This window comes from Camponotus vicinus, unplaced genomic scaffold (genome assembly GCF_025532165.1).
Source record: "Camponotus vicinus isolate PSW18456_S1 unplaced genomic scaffold, iyCamVici1.0 SCAF_1, whole genome shotgun sequence".
NCBI lineage: Eukaryota > Metazoa > Arthropoda > Insecta > Hymenoptera > Formicidae > Camponotus > Camponotus vicinus.
In genome coordinates this window covers 12,928,520-12,952,143 of record NW_028141945.1, presented here as the reverse complement: position 1 = coordinate 12,952,143, position 23,624 = coordinate 12,928,520, and the positions used below count along the sequence as shown (strand labels likewise).

The following is a 23,624-nucleotide window of genomic DNA, read 5'->3' as shown; positions in this document are numbered from 1 at the left end:
ACATTAATAATTCGCGTTGCTTGCGTGTCCATGTTTTGAAAGCATACTCTGACATTTTTTCTGCGTTTTTTTCTTAGAGGTAACCATGATTCCGACTTACGACACCGACACTCTGGGTTACTGGGTTGCCGACAACGAGGAGGCGCTCGCTGCGAATCACATAGATCTATCACCGTCCGCGTCCCGATGCACCATCAATCTCCAGGATCACGAGACTAGTTGTAGCGCCTACAGGCTCGAGTTCTAGGGATTGGCAGCCTGCTCAGCCGTAATAGTCGAGTTCTGAGCGGCGTCCGGAACGCGTCATCATTCCGCTTTTTTGGACCCATTCCTACGAAAAAAAGATAGAAAAAAAGAGGTCGAGCGCGCGCGCGCGCGCGCGTGCGTAGACCGATCTACCGTCCCGTCAGGGCGAGCCTTGACGCCCTGACTCCTTCTTCCCCTTGTAGAAGACCCGAAAACAGACGGCGTTTCTCGAGTTTTCGAGATTCCCTCGCAGTCGTAGCTCCGCGGCCTAGCAGGATCGTAGAAAATCCTATCGAATTCTATATAGAGGTTATCCCGAAGAAGAAAGATCGATCTTCGAGTTCGCGCAGATCTCAGATCGAGATCTATTCTAATCCAAATTAACACGTTCTCCGTATTCTTTCGCGAGGGGACGGTGCGGGCGACGAGACGAGAGATTGTAGGGATTTTTCTTCTTAGTACGGACACAAGGTAAAAGATTAATTACTTACTTCTAAGAAGCCGATTATCGAAATAGAGAGAATTTGATTAAGGATCGCGCTGTATTGATAACAGCGGCGGATATTCTCTTTTTGGTCTAACGGATATTTGTATTTCTACACTTCGCACACCGTTCGCAGCCCATGTAGCGCGTTGATACCGCCTGCAATACCTTATCAATCACTGCTCAAGTCGAGGACGACCGCGGGAATGTTAATTCTTGCAGAGGATTTGCCCTGAAAGCAAAGAGGAACGATGATTGTGACATTGCTTGATCGATCGTTCGATCGCGAATCGATGTCAAAAGTCTATAAATTTCGCGGCTTGGGACAATCTGTTATAGTGCTTACCGACTAAATTGTGACTTTAAGGATTACCGATCCACGAGTTCAGCGGGTCGAACGGTCGCAGTGTCACTCACAATGAGATCTTCTCGGGCCCCACCCTCTTCTCGAGCAGCAGATTAAAGTAAAACTTTTAATATCTCTGACACAGCTGCCGCTTTAAGAGCACCGCGTAGTATTCAGTGTATCAGTTAAAAAGAAAAATAAGTGTGAAAGAAGAAAAAGGACACGAGAGAAGGAGAATGTCATATTCACGCGGTGAGATATATCGTGAATGGGAAACGAAACGCGCGCTTGACGGATCCATCGACGATGGATCGTCGTCCTTAAACGGGATATGCAAGAAGAGAACTATTCCACGTTATCCACGAAACATTATCCTTCGTTGTTACGTAATTAACGGCCCCCTTTCTCGTCGTAAATGTCTATTCGTGCGTAGATAAAAACGGCTAAATTCCATCGGAAAGTCTACTAGGATAGGGAATTATCTGTGTGTCGTGTTTCTATATCGTAGAGAATATGTAGAGCGGTGGTCGCGCGAGCTTGACGACAGATTTTCGTCATCTTGGGACCCGCGTGAGCGACGTGACCGAGTTAGGCGTCGAGGAGTCCGATGAGGATGTTTTCGAAGAAGTCCGAAAGAGCGTTTTGTTGCCGTGGAAGGAAGCACAGGGCGATGACGATGCATTTCAAGACATCTGTGATGGACAAACGATTGTTTACTGCGGGGAGACCTTTGTTTCTTGATGCGACACGGACGGAATTTCAGAGAACAGTGATTGTGATTTTGGAAGCATCAATTCTTCATGAAGAATGACGAGAGAGAAGGAATCTAAGTAGAATCTTGTCTGTAATCAAGTGGAAACTAATATCAAAACTGTCAAATGAAAACATATTTTCAATAATTGGATCACTCTAGCATCGCACAAGCAACTTTCCTGGGAATAAACTCCGAGTGATTTCTGAATACTTCTGAAAGGAAGAAATGTCGAATAGAGAAATGATTTGTTAAAAATAATCAAAAGAAGAACGATCATGACAAAGAAAACTTGTTTGACAGGCAGTAAAAGAGAAGTATTAGTGGATGCTTAAGACTTGATGCAGCTTTAAAGGTTGGATTAAAATTCCATTACAATGACGAGGAAGTCATGTCATCAATTCTATCATGACGATTCAAAGTTAAAAAGAAAACGCTCGATGGACTGTTTTGCTTGGTCACTGTTTTCTGAGGTATCGACAATGCTGTTGAAGAAAACCGATCGTTATTCCTTAAATAGATTCGTTTCCAGACTTCGCCAGCGATTTTGAAATCATCACATCACGTGAATTCAGAAGAGTCCAGATCGACAAAACTTTTTGTACTTAACTTTCTCTCAACTAAGGCATTTTATCATAAAGACAAAGCGGGTGACGAAATGACGAGACAATGATAAGGTGATGAGGTGATGAGATACAATGACAGACAATTGCGAACGTAGATATCGACATCCCGTTTATTCGAAATCCTCACTTCTTGGAACACGAATCGATCTCCTATTCATCTTTATTACACGACGAAAGCATTTGAAATCTTGTTATATATAGGAAACGTTTACAGAGCAAATCTTCGTGAAGAGACGTCGATAAACACTTGCTTAAATAACGCAAAAATTTAAGATGTATATATACAACGTAAAAGACCTTCGAAGGAAAGTCTTTACAACTTTTCGACATCTATGTTGTCTGGCTATCCATTTTGAAATTTTTTTCTCTTTTATGGAATTGAAAGAGAGATCAGGTCAAGCATCTTCTAAACATTCATATAGTTGTAACCCTAAGAAATCCATTTAATGCCGAGTCCATGTGCGTATTCCTAAATCGCAATTGTCACATCATGTCGAATCAACGTGACGCTCATAAATTCGAATCGAAATCAAAACGTGTCGGTTTAGTCGGCAATCGCCTTGAGCAATCTACAGCTGCGATTTAGGGTTATGCGAATCGAGCGCATGCGTAGAAGAGATCGATCATCGTCTCGAAATTACGAGGGAACACGAAATATATAGGGCGGAAGGAAAGAATCGATAAGAGATAAGTGCGATTAAGCGCGATATACCGAAACTGTAACTTATAGAGGATACCTTTGCCCACATTATTCTCGCAAGATCCATGGACACGAGAAGAAATAATATTTATCGCAAAGTCGTCTTTTTGTTCACGTCGCAGCTAAAGGCGAAGCCGATTGTCATCGGATTTTACATGAAAATTTGCGAAAGTCAAGAAGCTTCGAAGTAAAAGATGCTTGCGAGATAGATTAGGACATCGGCACGTTGCGTTGAAGCATGAAGTATATCCTATGACGAAAAAATGGATTTCGCTGAATGAAGGTCGGAGAAAGCTCTCCTCTATACGAGACACATTCGTGCCTACACGAAAATGATGGTGCTCGATTAGACCGATCGTTGATGACCATTTGTTAAGATACGGTGGTATCGAGGCGAGCGATCGGGAGAAGATGGTGATGAAAAACGATTTGTCTTGTCGCTGCAATCGACACGCGATATAGCGTGGCCTTCGGGTCCGGTTTCTATAGATTAGTGCGTAAGTTTTTTACCGCCTGTGTAAGTTACACATTACGATATTTTTCCGTTCCGACTTGCTTTTCACACGCATATATGTACTCATCATTCGTCATTCGTCTGATCTTTATTGTTCATTCTCTTTGTTTATTGCGCGATCATTGTATCGCATTCACCAGACGCGGAAAAGCGTTTGAATAGTGAAAATCGATTGTCGTAAAAATCCACGAGAAAAGTCTGATTACGTCGTTTTTCTTTTTTCGGTTAAACTATGCGCGACCAAGATTTTATTTCGCTGATTAGCGAAAGAGAAGCGAGGAAAGCGATAAAATTTTATAATAGGAAAAAAACGTGTAAAAGAAAGAGAGAGAAAGCGAGAGAGGAAGAGAGAAAGGCGTTGTGACATTGAAAAAAGAGGGAAAAACGAAAACAATCGATATTGTTATAAATACTATTATTATTCTACCGATTATTTTTAACAACTATTGTGCTTGTTATCATTGCGCGATTATTATTATTATGCTATTATTATTATTATTGCGATTACTCTATTAATATTATTATGATTACGTTCGCGAGGAACGGGTCATTATCATCGTCATCATCACTTTCTCTTTCTATTTCTCGAATACGAATAGAGAAGTTTTTATAATCTTTACCGATATCTTGATACAAACGAATGACAGCAAATTGTCGGAGTACAAAGGAGAATAGATCTGACGTAAAAAAGAAAAAGAGAGGAAGAGAAGCGAGAAAGAGAAAAAAAGAGATGATGACGATGAAGTATGTACCTATGTATTTATATATTATTTATTGACAAGTAATATAATGACCAGTTATCTAGGTAGGATGTTAAAAATTATAAAATTAAATTTTTTTTTAAATGAGAACAGAATAAATTAATAAACTATTAAATGAGAAGCTATTGTCGATCGATGATGATGCGCGCAGGATAGATTAAATAAATAAAAAATAAAAAAAATTTATGGGAGTAATTTAAATAAAAAGTATAAAAAATAATAAAAAAAGAACAAATAAGAGATTAGGAACGAGCTTTCATTGAAACAGATAGCGGGAAATATGAGAGGGAAGAAAAAAAAATATATATATATATATTATATATATATATAGATATCTATATATAATATATGAACGAAGTATTTAATAAATGGAGTATAAGCGAGTGTGAGAAAGAGAGATAGAGCGAAAGATATACGAGAGAGAAAGAGAGAGAGAGAGGGAGAAATGTGAAAAACGTGAGCCTCAACACCTGTGCGAACCCCCAAAATCGCGGTGCTCGACGGGTGTGAGAACAGTGATATCCTTCTCCGACGAAGACAAAACAATCAAGAAATATTTCATCAATTGAGGGAGAAATTATCGGGTCGCGCGCGCGCATTACGCGGAGGAAAGCGGCGACTATCTCGCTCTCGTTTTCTCTTCTTGATTCGCTCGCGTTTTTCCCATCATGATTTCGTTCCGGACGGCACGAATTAGCAAAATCAAAAAAAAAAAGAAAAGAAACGAGAAGAAAAAAAAACCCGCGCCTTTCCTCCGCCGGGAAATTCTCTCAGATACTCACGGGGCTCTAGTCAGAAATCTCGTTTCCTCAAGCGTTAAAAAAAAGAAAGACAAAAATAAACGGACGATCATCTAGTCACATCCGAGCGAGAGAGTTTCGTTGTCGTGCGTTATATCGAGGGTAACGCGAGGGATCCGCGCGTAATAATTGTCAAAGATGGAAAGACAGAGACTCTCGAGGACACGTGCTCGAAATGTCATTCGACGTGACGTTTCTTCGAACGCGCGCGTCGCTCGAGTTTCCCTCCACGATTACACGATTACACGATCGCGGTTCTCACCCGTCGCAGCGCATCGGCGCGTCGCGTTTTTTCGAATAACGAATTAAAAAAAAAACAAGAACTTACTGTGGAGTGTTCATGGTGCTATGATTATTATTATTATTATTATAGAAATAACGATGTTATGCTATATGATAAAAAAAATAATAATATAATAAATATACACTATATATACCTTAGAATCTCTTCGCCTGTGTGCCTCACGCGTCTTAATTTTCTCCTCGTCGATCGACCGTAGATCAGCCGCCTGTTTCGAGATGTGTTTTGCACAAGGATCGAGACCGATGTAATCTCGCTGCGGATCTTCGGATCTTCGGATGCCGCGGACACCGCGAGAGTGAAACATGTATCCGCGTCTCCTTCGCGGCGCGAGATACATTTCTTTTCTCTCTCACTCGCGGTCGCGACATCGGAAATCGAATTTATTGGAAATTACACCGATTTTCTCGGAATCCTGCTTCTGCATGCCCACGCGTGTTTTGTTTTACATGTCATGTAAGTTTGTAATGAGGAAATAAATAGCTCATGCGCCCTGCAAGACTGCATTCTCACCAACTGTATATTCACTTTTTTTAATTTCTATTCATATTTTATTGAAAAATTTATTTACTAAAATTTCTCATTATTTATTAAAATTTCTCTCAGCCTTACTTGTCTATCAAGAAATTGGTAAAGATTAAACCATACACAAACATTGTTAGGTAAAATAAATATAATTACCAGCATAAATTATAAATCTACATTTGTGTGATTCTAGATCTTTCAATGTGTATGCAATTATTTATGATATGCACCATAATATAATATCGCTAATAGTATCATATTCATGGAATACAGTAATGTTGGATACTTTTATTATGTAATTGAAAGTTTCTCAATTATATATGTCAAACAACGCACGTGTAGCAGTTTCAATCATTAAGTATTTATCACTATATAATTATCCTGCTACACGAAAGTAACGAGTAGCAAAGAAATGTGTTTCAGAGTGTATGAAACGTTGGATATTTAATTATTGCATTCGCAATTTTTGGGTACATTCATTGAAGATCGCATCTGCACGTGCAAAGTTTTCATAAAATCGACATAAGAGACATTTATCACTGCACAATTATTTTCTTGCATTGACAGTTCGTAGAGCAATAAGTTCATACATCACACGAATTAATAACAAAAACGAGAAAATCATCGATATTAAGCTCGAGCGGATCAATAAAAACCTTTGTCATGCTGATGAATCAATCATTGTTGACATTGTTCATACATTTGACAAACGAAGCACGTCGTTTATCGCGAAATCCGATTGCTTTAATCGAGCGACCTCGTGATTCTCTGATTAAATCATGTCGTACAACATGCGTTCCTTAGAATCTCGTGTTATCTGGCATCTTAACAAAGTATGCCACCTTATCTTCCGCTACTCTGTAATTGTGAATCCATCTCGAGCCTTTCCTCAGACTTCCGTCAATGCCGTCCCTCCAGACACCAGCTGGCAGATAAATTTCCCTCTGCCTGCTGCCAGAATAAAGCACCGGCGCGACGATTAATTCCTCGCCGACAGAGAACTCATCGACCACCACGTGACAGGCCGGATCGGCTGGGTCCAGCATCCAGAGCGGCCTGATGATGGGTAGACCGGTGTCCAGGGTTTCATTTGCGTACTTTTTCAGCAACGGCGTCACCGTCTTCTGCCGCAAAGTAGTCAACCTCTTGGCAATTTCCAGAACCGATTCGTCCGAGTATTTGCTGGGCAGATGAGTGAAGCGGATTACAGGTAGGAAGGTGGACAGTTGTAACCATCGGATGTAGAGCTCTTTATCCGGCAAATCCACCTCGAAGTCGTTGTCGGGATTGTTGTCTGACATAGGGAGCGCTACATCACCTCCCACCGCTCCTGGCATGATGAATGGGTAGCCGATCATGCCGTAGGTAAGCACGGTGGGAATGACGGTCTTGATGGCCTTCCAGGACGATGAAAATGGTGGCAAGGACACGAAAACGGGCGCTCGTGGCCTGGAAATGGCGCTGGAGACGCCGATCACAGGAATGGTGCCTAGTATCGAGCGGGTGAAAATGGTCTTGTAATGATCGGGATTGGTCAGCGGTTGTTCACATTTGTAATAATGCGGCATATCTTGAGCGGTGCCCAGATCGAGGTAAAACGAGTCGACGTGATACTTCATGATTAAGCTCTCAAGCTTTGTTTGCAGCCAAGATAAAGTCTTGTTGTTTGTAATGTCAAGCACACCAGCGCTGTTACTTTGCTTGTATCTAAAATTAAATAATTTTTTAAAAATTCTTCAAATTAATTCTAGTCAAATAATAAAACATAAAAGTACAATTATATATTATAAGAAATATACGATTGAAAAATAACCTTGTCAACGCCGGAATCCGAGGGTCGCTTCCTCTCTCAGAAATGAGTAATCTGTTAGTGACAGCATCCTTGAAGTTCATGGATTCCGTAGAGATAAACGGTTGAATACTGAAGACTATTCGAAATCCTCTACGATGAATGATGTTAATAGTCTCCTCCATGGAAGGAAATCGTTCTTCGTCCAAGACAAAATCTCCTGGACTCGGCTGCCATTCCTCGCTTAACAGAACATGGCCTTGACGAAGAAATCCCAGCGCAATCACATCCTCCGTGTAATTGTAAATGGCCGCTTCGTTAATAGGCGAAATCTGCCAGACTGGTTCGGACAGCAGCGAATGAACAGCGTGCAACTCATCAGGCTTCAGACCATCCCATAGAGACTTTTCCGCCATCAAAGAATGTAGAGTCTTCATGTTGTCAGTGGCACAAATGGTGTAATTGAGCTGGGGTAGCGGCGTCAGATGATTAATATAAGCGAAAGCATCATGCTTGGCTTGAAGACAAAAGTCATTGGTTCGATTAGCGTTGATGGAAACATATAATGGCGTTTCGGAATCAACTAAGATCGTAGCACCCTTCGAGTTGAGGAAATATCTTTTCAACACGTTACCGAAGGATTGTCTCCTCACATCGCCCGTAATAAAAGGGCTAAGCTCAAGGCGACCTCGTTCCAGAGGATATGCCATATTCTGTATCTGACCTGCACCGTACCAGTGGCCTCTCTTCGAGGACCAGTCGAAGCAATCTTTAGGGTTATAGTAGGGGCTCAGGCTCTGCCAGGTTACGTGATAGCAGTGCATATCCTCGCGCTTCGTGTGCGCGAGGTAGAGCCGCGTCTGCTGTAGCCATTCAAGACATACCGAGTCCTGCCGTTGATGATGAGGAAGGCAAGGATACACTCCCGTTTCTGACGGAATACCCTCGCCGAGCCGAGCGGCAATGATCTCCGCGCCGGTACTACTGTAGACTGTCATCACTCTTTCATTTTTATTGAATCTGAAAGGAGGATATAAACAATCATTATGGTTTGCAGAGAAATTTTCGTAATGTCTTAAGTATGTCTTAAGTATGTCTTAAGTATGTCTTAGTATAAGAGATGATAAAAAAGCAAAAATCCTATACATTGAAATATCGATAGTCAATAATTAATATCAATAAATAATAAAGGAAAAAGTTAATATATAGTAGTTAATTTTGTCAAGATTCTCCTTCCATTATAAGATAATACAGCCCTTAAAAAGTTGAGTGTATAAGCATTGGGTCAACAATTGAATACGCATTTTGAGACTGACGTGAGATCGACATAATAAACGAGCCTTAATGTATCCCATTAGATGCTTCCTGGCAGAGGCAAACGACCGAAAATGATTCCAGTAGGCAAACGATACAAAACGCCGCAAACTAACAATACATTACACTGATTCGATAATCGATAACTTGCTCGAGAGAGAAGTTATCCTTAAATATAATACAATATTAAATAATATTAAATAATATTAAATAATATTAACAATATTAAATAATTTTATTGTAAAAAAGTACAAGTATTTTATTTATTTAAAATGTTCTTTCATGTCAAATATTCACCTGAATTTGTCAAAGTAGGCTCGTTGTAAGACATACTGGTTGTAGTAAATGTGTGCAAATCCCACGAGGAAAACGACGCACAGGAAGAGAATACCGACAAAGGCCCTAAGCCTATGAAAATTTAGAGATTGTTACATATCATTAAAATAGGATATCAGAAAGTAATTCATGCGTACAATATTCTTGTCAAATGTTAATATCAATGTATCAATTCTGTCATCGAAATTTGATCTCTCACTCTCTTTTACCTGTAGTCGGCATTCTGACGTCTTGTACTGTTTCGTAGTGCTTGCGGTAACGATAATTGCAGTTTCTCCTTCAAGAGACTGCTAATGCTGTTTACGCTAGTTATCGTGGAATTTGCACTTGGCGCACCTGAAAGTTCCGTAGCGTCGTTTCCCATTTTTTCATTCATCGACGATTGCATGACTCTACCTTTCCTTCGCGGTGGAGCTTGCAATGGCACTCTACGAAAAAAATTTCTTTTATTATCATCATATTAAATAAACAGTCAAAGTGAATATTAATTTCTATTTCAAATTTTTTACTGAAAGATACGTATATAAACCTCTATACACGTATCATATTATACCTCTGCAATGATATAGCGCTACCAACATCGTATCGGGGAATCATCTTTATGTTTCCAAACACAACTAATATTCAAAAATATTAAATTTTAAAATATGTTTCTTAATCTCCTTAAATTACTTTACTTCTTTTACGTAGGAATCCGAGCGCAAGCACAATCATATATTTCAAAAATACGACGAACACTCGACTTGAATGACAGGAGAACAATTTTGAACAATTGCGTACGTAAAAGAGAGAAATTCAAAAGGAGACGATAATTACAATCGCTTGATTGTTCGCCGAAACAAGCATTTGTAAGAGCTGAGTTTTATGGCGCGATAACCCTAATGCGATATGAAAGAAGGTCGGAATCGACGACGATAGTGCTTATGATGACCGTGAACGTTAGATAGGTACGGCTGTTTCATCCATTCAGTCCGGGCGAACGCAGTAAACAGTATTTCTACATGTATGCAGTGTATATATGCATCTAGTGGGGTGTTGCAATGCAAATTGCGCATTTAAAGTGCACATTGTTGAGAGAAAATTATAGTCTGTGGAGTGTCCGTCTCTCTTGCGGCGAAGAGTTTCACTAATAATAAGTGATACCGACGTATTTATAGATTTATGCGGTCGAAACGAGTTAATACAGGTACGAGCCGAATCAATATTGAAATACCAAACACAAGCGCACAATATGTTGTGCTGTGTTATTATCGTCCATTGGATAAAGTTCCGAGGTATGAGTTTATCTCGTTTATTTGAGTCAAATAATTTGACACAGATCGTACCTAAGGCAAGTAGATATGTAAGAAAGTCATTTTTTTACAGAAACATTGAAAAAATGTTTTTTTTATTATTATTTTTTCAATATAATATTTTTTTCTTTCTTTTCATATTTCTTTGTAATATTCATATTTCTTTGTAATGAATATATAATGAAAAAATTAAAAACTAAAATTTTTATATTTTTCATTTTTCTTCTTTTCAAAAGATTAATTTTAATGAATTAATATGAAACTTTTGCGGCAAATTACATCAAATACAATATGATTCGATAATTTTCAATTAGATGCATAACAAAAATTTTTATACCGTGTTTGATAACATTTTAATGACAAAGATTTCATTAATTCATTAAAATTATTCTCGATACACATGAATTAAAAATATAAAAACATTATTTTATAATTTTTCTATTATTTTAAAATAGTGATTAAAGTACATTATTTAAAACTGTGTTTCTTTATCCATAATAAAGACAATTTATTTAAATTCAATTTTGATTTGTTTTTGGAAAATTTTCCTAATTATATAAAAATAGTAATTACTTGATTATATAAGCTATTGGAATGCGATTTATATTTAAAATAGTGACGGTTCGTACATATTAATTAAAATCTATTATCTAAAAAATCAAATAATATAATGAAAAATCAACTTGTAATAATAAATATATAAATAATAGAAATATAAATAAAAATATATTTAAACAATAAAAATATAAAAATGTTAAATATCTGAAAAAAATTTAAAAGAAACAAGGCTTTTTTCATTAAGAAAACTGTATGAAAGAAACATTTTATCTTATATATTATACATTAATAATGCCGATAAGATTATTAATCTTTATTGTAAAAAAAATAAAATTTCTAATCATCTGGCATTTTCTCGACTTATGAAGCGCAAATTGAAACGCGATTTTAACTTTCTCTCTTTTTTAAACTTTCGATCGTTAAATTCAACACTCACTTGGCCAACTCCTCGTCATTTGCTTCTTCCTCTGTGTCGGATCCCAGAGGGCTTCCATTCGGCGTCGAGCCGCTATTACTGAAAGTTACGCTGCTGCTGGTCTCGCTCTCCGCTCTCACGAATTTCGAGACGGTCCTCTGAAAACGTTAACAATAATTTAGATGTTAACAAGCAAGCCCGTTGTGCCGACACCTGTGCAATGAAACAAACTCGTCAGTCGAAGCCGTAAATCGTCAAGTACACATCAAGATTCATTTATATCAATCGTTTCCACTATATCGATCGCTGACGCAACGAAACATACGTTATTTTTTATCGATATAATAATCCACGACGAATTATTATGCAACACTGATAAAACGCTAATCTATTATATCTATTATATCTATTATATTTATATTTTTCTTGAATTTATTATTCCTCTAATTCTCTTTAATAATTCTCTAAATAAGATAGCAACAGAAATATTTTTGTTTGCAAAATATGCTTTCGATCGATGAGCAATTAAATGCAATAACCGGAATATCTAGAAATGCATTTCTTATCAGCAATAATTATTGCTCATCGTTCATAAAGTCACAAATTCAACAAGCGTAATAATACTTCAAGCGATATTCGAGCGTAATAATGCTTCACTCTCTCTCTCTGGAGCAAAATATTATTCAAGTGTGTTAAATGTCTCTCGACCTTCGATCTAAAGTCATTTGCATAACGCTAATCTCGTTGAACGAATCTTTCAACATAAACATACTGTTGCCATCGTTTATATATTCAATTGTCAATCGTTATGATTAAATCTTAATAAACGATGCTTACCATCTCGTAATTATTGATTCTCTTCGTTACATTTTTTTATCGAATAGATTCAATATTATAATTTAATATACTAACAATTTTTTTCTTCCATTTTTACTTTTATTTTCTCACGTTTACTTTTATTCACACACACTTTGCGTATATTTAAAGTGAAAGATATACAATCTTTCTCTTTCTTTTGATAAAGAAGAAAAAATATGTTAAAGCATGTATTTGAAGAGGCTGGATGTAAAATGAAATCGCACAAAATATAAAGACGCACGAGAGAAGCACGAGACGACGGCTCCGTTTGTATGAAGCGACCTGCAGGAACTAGTCGTTTCCCTAATGGAAACATGAAGCGGAATGCATGCACGGATAGTTTGCAAACATTACGTAACGCAGCATTGACGAGGATTCTCGTTCTTCCGCAACCGCTGTATGGACATAAAATGCTAATAGATAATGATTAATGAGATGAAATGATATCGTGAATTTGAATTCATCTTTAGCTTACAGAGATTGGTGTTCATGCCTAAGAGAATAGTATTTTATATTTTTATAATAATTTTTGTAAGTGTGTGTAAAATATTAGAATTGCACAAGATTCAAGACAAGAATAATAAAAATATATTAATAAAAATATTCTATTGATATTGAAAATTTTCAAAAATTTAAATCCTATCTTGAATTTGTATGAATCTTTGTAGTAAAAATCTTCTTGTCTCGGTTTCATTAATAACAATTTTTATTTTATACTGAATAATTGTTTAAATTGTTTAAAATAATATTTAACGTAATCTTTACAGGCAGCAGAGAGACGTTTTAAAAATATATGTATTAAATAGAATTAGAATTTAAAATATTTTGAAGTGTAACGTCTGTATACTTTTCAAATTAAATCTTTTAAAATTTTAAATTTTTAAATTGAATGAAATACAAAGCGAAATTGAAGTTCCAATTAATAGATCTATATATTGATTACTTGTCTATAGGTACCATCGTAGCGAAATATTGATTAATTATTATATTTCATCATGAACAGAAATCACCTATCACTTAAAAATTTCAAAGAAATAAAGGTGAGAACTTAGCGCGAAAATTCTTACCATTCTTGCTATAAATAAGGAGGGGTGAATCAGACAGTTCAGTTGAATAATTAGTCAGTTAGCTATACTAATCGTTCATTATCAGATCAGAAATCACTAACTCACATATTGTGTTCTAATTCACACATTATATTCTCAATTAATTTCATAGAATATTAAAGGTATTTGAAAATAATAACATTCAATGCCGGAGATTAATCCTTTTAACTAAATTTTAAATAAATTATTAATCTAAATAATTTAAAATCTGACTAGTTGTTGATGCTAATAGTGTGGTAACAACTTTAATTGTTGTTAACATTGGTGTGTGGCTATAGTCAAATAGTCAAATTTTTAATTTATAACTTAATTTGGAACTAGATGCCTAAAAAGTGGCTGTCGAGGCCAAATTGAAAAGAATAATTTCGAAATCAAATAAGCTTTATTAACCGAGATCCACTTCCTCTTTTCCTAAAATGTCATTTCCTAATTAATAAATAAATTAAAGTCGAAATCACAAATAAACCAAAAATAATAAATAAATCAACTTTTGGTAAAATTAATAGAATTTAAATATTCAAATTATAAATTAATAAATAAAATCGATTCCCGTCGGAAAATTTATAAAATTCGTTATCTGTTCAGGTCAAAGTAATTTATTTTTATAAGCACAAACGAAGTCTAATCCCGGGTAAATTTCTTAAATGATTTGACCTAAAAACAAACCAAACTTTAATCCAAAACGTGACAAAAGATATCCAATGTTATTTTTTCTGGAGATTTGAAAAATGTCCATTTTATGGACCAAACAAATCAAAACTGGACCTGTTTCGAACATTAAACGGATTTTTTAAAATAGAGTATAAGTAAGATATTGGTAAAAAAAAAAAAAAAATCAAATTTGAAATTTAATAAAGTTTTATTTCAAATTTCTCCTAACAGTAAATAAGAATATTTATTTCAATTTTATTTACTTATCAAATTTATTTGAACACTCATTTCATTAAAATTATTTAAATTTATTTAAAATTACCTATTTCTTGAATTTTAAATTAAATAAAAAAATATCTATTGGATATATATTTGTTTGTAAATAACCGTTAAATTATTCAATAGAAAAAATTATAAATTATACAAACAGTAACGCTTTTAGAATTAAAAAAATCTATCATCTTAATAAAGAGAATTATTTTGTCTAAAATAATATATTATAAAATCATATATATAATGTTTATATCATTCATAAATCATTTCAAAAAATTCAGTTCAAAAAATATAAAATATCATATACTCATGCATATTATATTATTTTTATATTATTATAGATGTTGCTTTATACTGAAAGCACAGCGTGATAAATTTTTTTTTTGCATAGAAATTAAAATTTTACGTAAAGCTGTATAATCATAGTTCTCATTTAATATTATAAGCATATGATATGTAGTGGTTTTACATAGAAAGAACGTTGTAAACTTAGGCCTATAATTTGCATTTCTAAGGAAAACGTATGAATTCGATCTATCTTTATATTTTTGAACCTAAACTCGAATATTCGAAACTTAAAATCGTTCAAAGTCCGAGGAATTTTATGAAAAAATGCAGCTTTTCCACAACAAAACCCTCGTTTAATAATATATTTACATACATACACACACATCTATTATAAACTCCAATAACAATAAAGAACATTTCTTTTGTTTACAATGACCATTTGTTTATTAGAAAATATTTGCTGTGAAACAAAATTTTATTGTAAAAAAATTACATTTTTACAAACTTCTTCGGACTTTAGACAATTTTAAAGTTTATTCGAATTTAGTAGGTTCAAAAATATATATAAAGAGACTGATTTTATACGTTTCCCTTACAGGAAAATTTTGAATAATTTTATCGTTCTTTATAAATATAAAATCTTTATAAATATAAAATCTTATAATTGATCTTATAATTAAAAGTGTTGTTAAATGAATCATAGAATAAGGTTTTGTATGTACACAATCAGAGCACCGCGTACATGTTGTATACAAAGTTTTGTGTAGTTATAAATAATTGTATAAAAGTGCATAAAATTTTATATTGTTTATTTCATTGTTTATCTTATTGATTGTTTTTAAATATAAATATAATATGTTAATATAAATATTTTTATTATTAAATAAAATTTTTTAAGTTTATATATAATATAGTGATTTCTCTTTTCTTATCTATTTTACAAATATATATTTTAGCTTTTTTTAAAAATCAATAATCTTGACAAGACCAATAATTTTTTTTTATAATCTTATTGTTAGTCATAATACTGATAACTAATTAAAAATTTTATTTTGATTTTGTTGGCGAGAAAAAACAAGGTTATAATCGAGATTAATCTCATGCAACTCTATAAAATGCACACTTTTAAATTGCTAAAAATTTTAAAAATATTTTCGAGTCAAAGATTTTGTCCCGTAAAGAGCTTTTAATCTCCTGAGTGACGATTGCGTTTATCAATCAAGTCTTCTCTAAAGAGTATATGGGATTTGCAACGTTACCATTCATTGGTATCATGATTGCTTTGTTATTCTAGAGAACATTTTCTTTATACTTTTTTCCTCGAGACTTACAATAATAATTATCAATTTAATTATTAATCGAAAACATTCGGAAACAACTGGCAAATATAATCTGAGTCGATTATTATTCCCCGGATATAAATATTTTTAAATATTTTAAATATTTTCCTTGATATAAATATATTTTAGTCTAATAGGATCGCGTTATGGATACAATCGCATTCAAAGTTAAAATACATATATGAGTTCACTTACGTTTTGTCTGTCTGTTCGAAGATCGTCCATCTCATCGAGTTTGCTGGGCATCGAGATGCTAGTCTTCCTTATATTATTCGTAACACGTAGCGCTGTCACTTCCGGCAGTGCTTTCACCGTTTCGTCGGCCGCTTCTTGATTATTCTCTCGTTTGATTACGTTAACAAACGCATTTCTATTGTCGTTCGATTTGTCTGAAAGCCAACCGTGAGGAATGGATTCGAATGAAAATTCATAAATACTAAGACATACGTCTCGTATCACTTGATGACAATTAATTATACATTGAAATAACATTAGCGTGCACGCAGATCAATAATAGTGCCATTTCTACAAAATTAATTTGACAGAAGATAAAATTAATTTGCATAGTCCAACGTTATCGCTAAATGAATATTTATGCTGTATTAACGTCAGAAACGAACGTACACAAATATCATGACTCCACACGGATACATACTAACTTATCGTAGTACAAACTTTCGTAAGAAAACATTGCGGCGGTGCAATTGAAGATCAAACGCTCATTGGAATTAATAATTAAAAACTTGGCACTCTTTCACCATGACGGTAACATACGTGACAGAACAAATAAATATCAAGAATATAACCTTTTATGATCTCTGCAAACGTATGATATAAATGAAGAAGTAAGTTAGATTGACTGCTTCAATATCTTCCTAAATAGAGAGTGAAAGAGAGGAGCAAAAATAACTTTGAAAGGTGCAAAATAGAAATGTGTGATTGTCCACGAGACTTGACAGAAGATAAAATCGGCCCGCAAACCGTAACCATCTTCTCGAAATGTTTCGCATCTTATCGTCCCGGAAAAGACATCCTCGAACATAAAATTCCCTCCGATTCGAATTGTACATCTATCGATTCCACGCAATCTAACAGCTGTGATACGACATGCGACTCTGCGAAAAAATCGTCAACAAGTCTGGAATCCTCTAGCGAGTCCAGCAGAACGGTACGATATCGACAAAGAAATATCTCCTATAAATTAAATATAACAAGTGCAAAGATTAATCATATGTCACAAATAAATAATCATCTTGATAATCAAGCAGTATAAATTTATTTGTCTCACGGAATGCGATTGTTCCGGCGAGGAAGAGGGTCTCGTATCGCCAGTGATTTGCTTCGACAGCGACGAAATTAAAGAGACTGTCGAGAAGGAACCGGAAGTCGAATGCACCTTGGCCATAATAAAGCCGGAAGCAGTGGTCTACAGAACGGAGATCGAGCATCGAATATGCACGGAAGGTTTCGCGATTTGTCAGACACGTTGGCTTCAACTTACACCCGAACAGGTTTCAGAATTCTATGAAGATCACTTCGGCGAACTGAGTTTTCCTCATCTGGTGGCGTACATGTCCTCGGGATCCATCGTAGTGTTCGTGTTGGCGAAGCAGAACGCCGTGGAAGAATGGAAGAGAATCATAGGCCCGACTACGGTATTTTACGAAATTTGTTAGGACAATCGGATAATGTTTAATGACAGATTTCTTGTCATCAACTTGTTCAAAATTCATCGAAATGTTGTTTCAGGTAGTTGAAGCGCGTTTATATTTTCCCGACAGCATCAGAGCGAGGTATGGTTGTGGAGGACATAGTTTTAAGAATGCTGTACATGGCAGCTGCAGTCGTGAACAAGCCGAGAAGGAGATCCACTTTTTCTTTCCCGAATGTAAGAATTATTCTTCCACTTCATCGTCTTTCATGTCTTTGATTTTTCAAATACTTTTAATATCGTCTTGAATTCGGATTTATTTCTTCTTTCAGTCATAATCGAGCCGTTATTGAGGAACGAGATGGCTGAAGACTTTTTATGGGAGAATATTAACCCAATTCTCATCGAAGGTCTAACTTTGGTAAAGTAATCTGTCCCGATAAATATTAAATTTGCTATTAATAATTTTTTTCATTTTACTAATATTTGGATAATTGATTCTAATTCCGTTTTACAGTGTTGCAAACATAGACCGGCTGATCCTGTATTGTGGTTGGCGCACTGGTTGATCCTGAATAACCCTAATAAACCTAAACTACCGGAAGATCTTGCTTTAATTCCAACATAACACTTTTCGAAATTCATCTCATGGGTCATCCATGTAATTTTATATTTTATATTTTAATATGGTAAGAATCACCGTCTCACCCACTGGATCTATTTCCTTTGAAGCTTCTTGTCGACGACATGATGGCATCTTTTTTAATCTCCTCTCCTTCGCAATTTGCGGATTGTACCTCGAAATATAAAATAGAAAATTGCAAAATGCTGTCGGATATAAAACTACTGTGTGTTATTTTTTATTTAAATAAAAAATTTAAAAGGTATGCTAGAAACTTAATAATTTATATGATAAAAAATTTTAATAAAAAATTTTCGAATGCATCCTCCTTGACTTTAAATATTAAATATTTGATGTCGAATTTTTATTTTTTTATTTCTAGAAATAGATACCATGCCAGCGTATTATTCCAATGTTTACCTGGATTCCACTAAGTACTGGACGATATCGACGATGGCCGATTTCTTCCCAATTATCCCAGAATCGTCATGAACGCCGTTTGTCTCGCTGATTTTCACATCGTCTGTTCTCCGCGAATCTTTCTGCCTTCTCGCGATCGCCGGCTGCTCGAGTCTCGAATGATTATCGTTCCAATTTTTCGTCAACACTCGCGATGCATCGTCGATACTTTGCCCGTTCGCGTCACATCGCACTCCATTCTCTTTGTCGATCTCGAAACGCACTCGCACCGCCGCTGTACCGTTCACATCGTCGAAACCGCGACTAATTTCCTGCGAGCCGTTGATTAATCCATTGTCGACCTCGCCTGCCTCGACGTCGTCAGTTTTCTGCTTGCTATCTCGTAATCTTTCTCCGGCCGGAATCGAAGACGGAGAGTCGCCAGTCGCGTTGATGGATGATCTTGGAAATGCAATGACATTAAGATTATTGAATAATCTATGCGTAAATTTTTTTTACGAAGGCACGACAGTTTTTAGTTTGTTAATTATTCAATATTACAATGAAAATAAATATAATGAAAATTATTGTATTCATCAAATAAGCTTCTTTTCGATCAAGCATCAAGCTATAATCGAATATGCTCATTAATCAAATGTGACTTTGAGTTTGTCCAGATGCCAATTTATTAGTACGTTAATGAATCGGAAAGATCAAGGATACCTTCGCGGCGAATACCGAGGATTCAGCCAAATGGGATTGATTAGTGCAAATTCTTCAGATTTGGCGAAGTTCACGTGACTCGAGGAACCGCTACCAGGTTTGTACCAAGGCGATGGTGTCTTGACGATGGGCTTGCTTAAAGTCGTCCACCCCGGATTGGCACCCTCGTCTTGTTTGTAGGGTGAAGATAAGATGGATAGGGAGACGCCCCGTCGTTCGGCCAATCCGATCGGATCGACACTGGCCACCTTCACATCCCAAGGATCGACAATGGACAGCAGCACTTTCTGCGTCGTAGAACAGAGACGGGATGATGATCAGAGAGGACTGATGAATAGTGCGGGATGCGGGGAAATGATCGTTGAAACTGTCTGTGGGAGTGGACTCGTTAAGTCTCGTTAAAGTTATCCGCGGTGGACGCGTTCTCTCTATCTTTCTCCCTCTCTCTCTGTCTGATTCTAATCGAGATGAGACTGTCTTCTAACTATGAAGCGCATTCGCGAAGAAGCAAAATATGAAAATTTTTCTGAGCAATTTTTGTGATAAAAACATGTCCAATTTTCTAATGGGATTATAAAATGGCATATCGGTCTTATATGATTGAACATGAATTATTTACGTAATGTCATTCTTCAACGAGTACGTTAGCACTTTTAGTCATCGGCTTTTTAGTCATCGTTTACATCGAATAGACGTGATGGATCACGTGGAACGGTGTGACAGTTCCATTCGTCTTCATTGCATAATACGGCATAATCCATAACTTAGCGATTGTTTATGTGACGATTATATGACGAAGAGTAAGAAGAACTGGTTACAAAGTGAAATATTATCAAGCGTTACGGAATAGAATAGTTTTTGCGGCATCGGTTTTTTTGAATTTCCGCGATTCGTTTCGCGTTCATGCTATTCAAAACTATCGTTCTCCTCAAGGTGAATATTTAATCAGAAACTTTAAGAAAACCAATCGCAAAGAATGACGCGTTTCTTGATATACTTTCGTCGATGATTGAAATTTTTCAACAGAAGACTTGCACAAAGTTTTTCCTTCTTCCTTTAATATACAGGGTGGCCGATTTATCTGAAGACATTGAAATATCTCAAAAACTAAGCCCAGCAAACAAAAATGTTTCAGACAAAAGTTGTATGGTTTCGAGGGGGACATAAGATGGTACCATATTGGTTTGACCTTGAAGAGTTATTTGAAGGTCACATGAAGGTCAGCTTCAATTTCTTAAATGGAACCTACTATTTGTCATTGCATATTCTTGTAGCTTATCTCGAGAGCTTTCCAAAACACTATAATTAAGTACCTTTTCGTTAAGTACTTTTTGAGTTATGAGGCCTGAAATAATTTCTTAATTTTACATAAACCGTAAAATATCTTGTAAAATATTCATTTTTCGATTATCTTACCTTAATACTTTTACGTACAAAATAATGAGAGGAATCAATTGGTGTAAAGAAAACACATAGTTGTTTTGAAGAAAAAATATGTAATTTGCAATTAACAATTACATATTTTTTCTTCAAAACAACTATGTGTTTTCTTTACACCAATTGATTCCTCTCATTATTTTGTACGTAAAAGTATTAAGGTAAGATAATCGAAAAATGAATATTTTACAAGATATTTTACGGTTTATGTAAAATTAAGAAATTATTTCAAGCCTCATAACTCAAAAAGTACTTAACGAAAAGGTACTTAATTATAGTGTTTTGGAAAGCTCTCGAGATAAGCTACAAGAATATGCAATGACAAATAGTAGGTTCCATTTAAGAAATTGAAGGTGACCTTCATGTGACCTTCAAATAACTCTTCAAGGTCAAACCAATGGTACCATCTTATATCCCCCTCGAAACCATACAACTTTTGTCTGAAACATTTTTGTTTGCTGGGCTTAGTTTTTGAGATATTTCAATGTCTTCAGATAAATCGGCCACCCTGTATTAGAACTAAAGTGAAAATTTGTAGATAATCTTAGTAAGTTTTAAAAAGCATTACGTGTTCGAAGAATTATGAGATCTTCTGATTTAAGTAACGAATGCTCACAGATAGTAACGTGACATTGAATTTTCACAGGCGATAAACACGTAATCAAATATATTAGGCTTATATTAAAAGATTTTATTTCTCACTTTTCGCAAGAAAATGTAATACATTTTCGCTTTAACATTTTCTCTGTTAGAGAAATAGAGACTTTTCGAATAAAATAAGTAGGATATGCGATTAAATTAGGAATATTAAGAAAACAGACGATAACGAAAAATAATTTTTATAATAAAATATATCTTTGATTAAATAGATATAAAGCAAGTAGATAATATTTTGTTTATATTTAAAGAGTTACAATTATATAAGTTCTTATGTTGTAAATTGAATGTTTTAAGCTACAATAGTTAAATGTTTCCATGTAACTTTAATTAAAGTAAGAAACACAAATATTTTTTGATATTGACATATTTTTGGATTTTTGACATTGATTGTTGATCTTTCTTTAGCTGTTATCTACACGCGTTATCGATAAGACGAGCGTTTTCTAAATTAAAAAAGATTTTAATCTTTTGTAAACATTTTACATTCGTTAAGATAGCACAATATCCGCAAATATTAGAAATTACAACATTTGCCTTTATATTTCTCTATTTTAAAAATTTTTGTAGATATCATTAATCATTTAAAAAGAGTGTCATCTACAAACAAATTGCGAATGTTTTTATAACAGTAAGCATTTCCAATAATTCATTGCCATACGTCAGATATATAAAAAATATCATTAATTGTAAAGAATATATAGAGATTATTTAAATAAAATGGAAATAAAAATAGAGACTATTTAAAGAAAATGGATTATTTAAATAAAATAATTTATTCAAATAAAATGGAAATAAAAATTTTCAAATTTTACATAATCCGTTATTAGAAGTTCTTTAATCGGAACATTAATTTAATTTGACGAAATCTGAATCCATAGACAATTCGATGAACTACCTTTTCACCACCCATCCTTTTCCTCTTCCTCTTAGTACGATCCATTTCTTCTTCAGGATTCAAGAAACTCAAGCTTCGAGGTGATTAGATTAAATACACGATATACATTTATAGTCTTCAAAAATTGTTCCACCTTCTGGGACAGGTGGTTTTGAACTGATCTGCCGTTCCGTATATCGGCGGCCACTTAGCGATATCTTCTTAGACCTTCCTTGCATTTGTATGTGTATCGGTATCACGTCATATACACGAGGCCGCGAAGATCGCACATTATGTATTGCAAAAGTGTACTCACACCTTGTAGACTCACACGAGCGCGGTAACCTGCGGTAATCTGCGACAATATCGCCGCCAAGTATACACGACCCATTTTGGCTTTATTTGTGTTTACATAGTTTACGACGGGAGGAGAACAGGAGAGAGAGGAGAACTTTAATTCGCACGAGATAATAATCGTCGTAATATCGTTATGTATTTACGATGAAACGCATCACACGTTATCCTTCGTCCTTATCCGCGGATACCAATCCTCTTGCGAGGCATTCGCAACAAAACTCTTTGTCGTCTTCGATCAGTTATTTTTTTCGAAAATGGTCAATTAATGACACACGGTCAATTAATGACGCACGGTCGTCTTCCTTCATTTAAGGATTTTTCACTCTGCGGTAAAAATTTTCAAGATTTTTATCTGGATTTCCTGATTTCTCACGTGCTGGAACGAGAATGTGGAACGATGGGAAAGCAATTTCCTTATTCTGCATAAAAATCTCGGTATTATTTGTTTGTACGAATGTGTTACGTCACTGAAATCCACTTTAGATTATTGCGGTATGTCGTAGAATAAATTTTAGATTACCGCGTTACGTAATAACAATTGTATTGTTATAAATATGTCGATCGCAAATTCTCTTACACACACACACAACACACATTTACTGTTAAAATTAATAAATTGTCTACCGC

General features: G+C 35.1%; 3 protein-coding genes across 6 annotated transcripts in view; 2 read left to right on the top strand and 1 right to left on the bottom strand.

Moving 5' to 3' along the window:
* Positions 1 to 6,035, top strand: part of LOC145975626 (uncharacterized) — a 55,584-nt gene extending 49,549 nt beyond the window's left edge. For all 3 annotated transcript variants that reach the window (XM_083106245.1, XM_083106224.1, XM_083106234.1), the window contains one exon: positions 78 to 6,035. In XM_083106245.1, coding sequence (XP_082962371.1) covers positions 78 to 247 — 170 coding nt within the window. In that variant the 3' untranslated portion in view covers positions 248 to 6,035. The remainder of the gene's footprint in view (positions 1 to 77) is intronic.
* Positions 6,036 to 6,184: 149 nt separating this feature from the next.
* Positions 6,185 to 23,553, bottom strand: LOC145975636 (uncharacterized). Its single transcript, XM_083106255.1, has 10 exons — positions 22,662 to 23,553; positions 19,670 to 19,956; positions 18,968 to 19,408; positions 18,634 to 18,722; positions 16,470 to 16,663; positions 11,780 to 11,916; positions 9,703 to 9,921; positions 9,455 to 9,565; positions 7,868 to 8,863; positions 6,185 to 7,761 (listed from the first exon to the last, which is right to left on the bottom strand). Exons 1-10 carry the CDS (start codon positions 22,704 to 22,706, stop codon positions 6,855 to 6,857), a joined length of 3,426 nt encoding a protein of 1,141 aa, XP_082962381.1. The 5' UTR covers positions 22,707 to 23,553; the 3' UTR covers positions 6,185 to 6,854.
* LOC145975651 (nucleoside diphosphate kinase 5) lies at positions 16,479 to 18,870 on the top strand. Of its 2 annotated transcripts, none has more exons than XM_083106290.1 (6): positions 16,479 to 17,119; positions 17,193 to 17,442; positions 17,540 to 17,929; positions 18,024 to 18,162; positions 18,258 to 18,346; positions 18,443 to 18,870. In XM_083106290.1, the coding sequence occupies exons 1-6, from the start codon at positions 17,112 to 17,114 to the stop codon at positions 18,551 to 18,553; spliced, it is 987 nt and encodes a 328-aa protein (XP_082962416.1). In that variant the 5' UTR covers positions 16,479 to 17,111; the 3' UTR covers positions 18,554 to 18,870. The 2 variants fall into 2 exon arrangements, with proteins under 2 accessions (XP_082962416.1, XP_082962426.1); XM_083106300.1 differs by having other exon boundaries at positions 16,480 to 17,119; positions 17,543 to 17,929.
* Positions 23,554 to 23,624: the final 71 nt, after the last annotated feature.

Coding starts and splice junctions, on each gene's coding strand:
- LOC145975651 (XM_083106290.1), top strand. Junction 17,443..17,539: donor CTAGCGAGTCCAGCAGAACG/GTACGATATCGA, acceptor TTGATAATCAAG/CAGTATAAATTTATTTGTCT. Junction 17,930..18,023: donor GAATCATAGGCCCGACTACG/GTATTTTACGAA, acceptor ATGTTGTTTCAG/GTAGTTGAAGCGCGTTTATA.
- LOC145975636 (XM_083106255.1), bottom strand. CDS start 22,706: ATGGATCGTACTAAGAGGAAGAGGAAAAGGATGGGTGGTGAAAAG. Junction 9,922..11,779: donor AATGACGAGGAGTTGGCCAA/GTGAGTGTTGAA, acceptor TTTTTTTCGTAG/AGTGCCATTGCAAGCTCCAC. Junction 8,864..9,454: donor GCCTACTTTGACAAATTCAG/GTGAATATTTGA, acceptor TCCTCCTTTCAG/ATTCAATAAAAATGAAAGAG.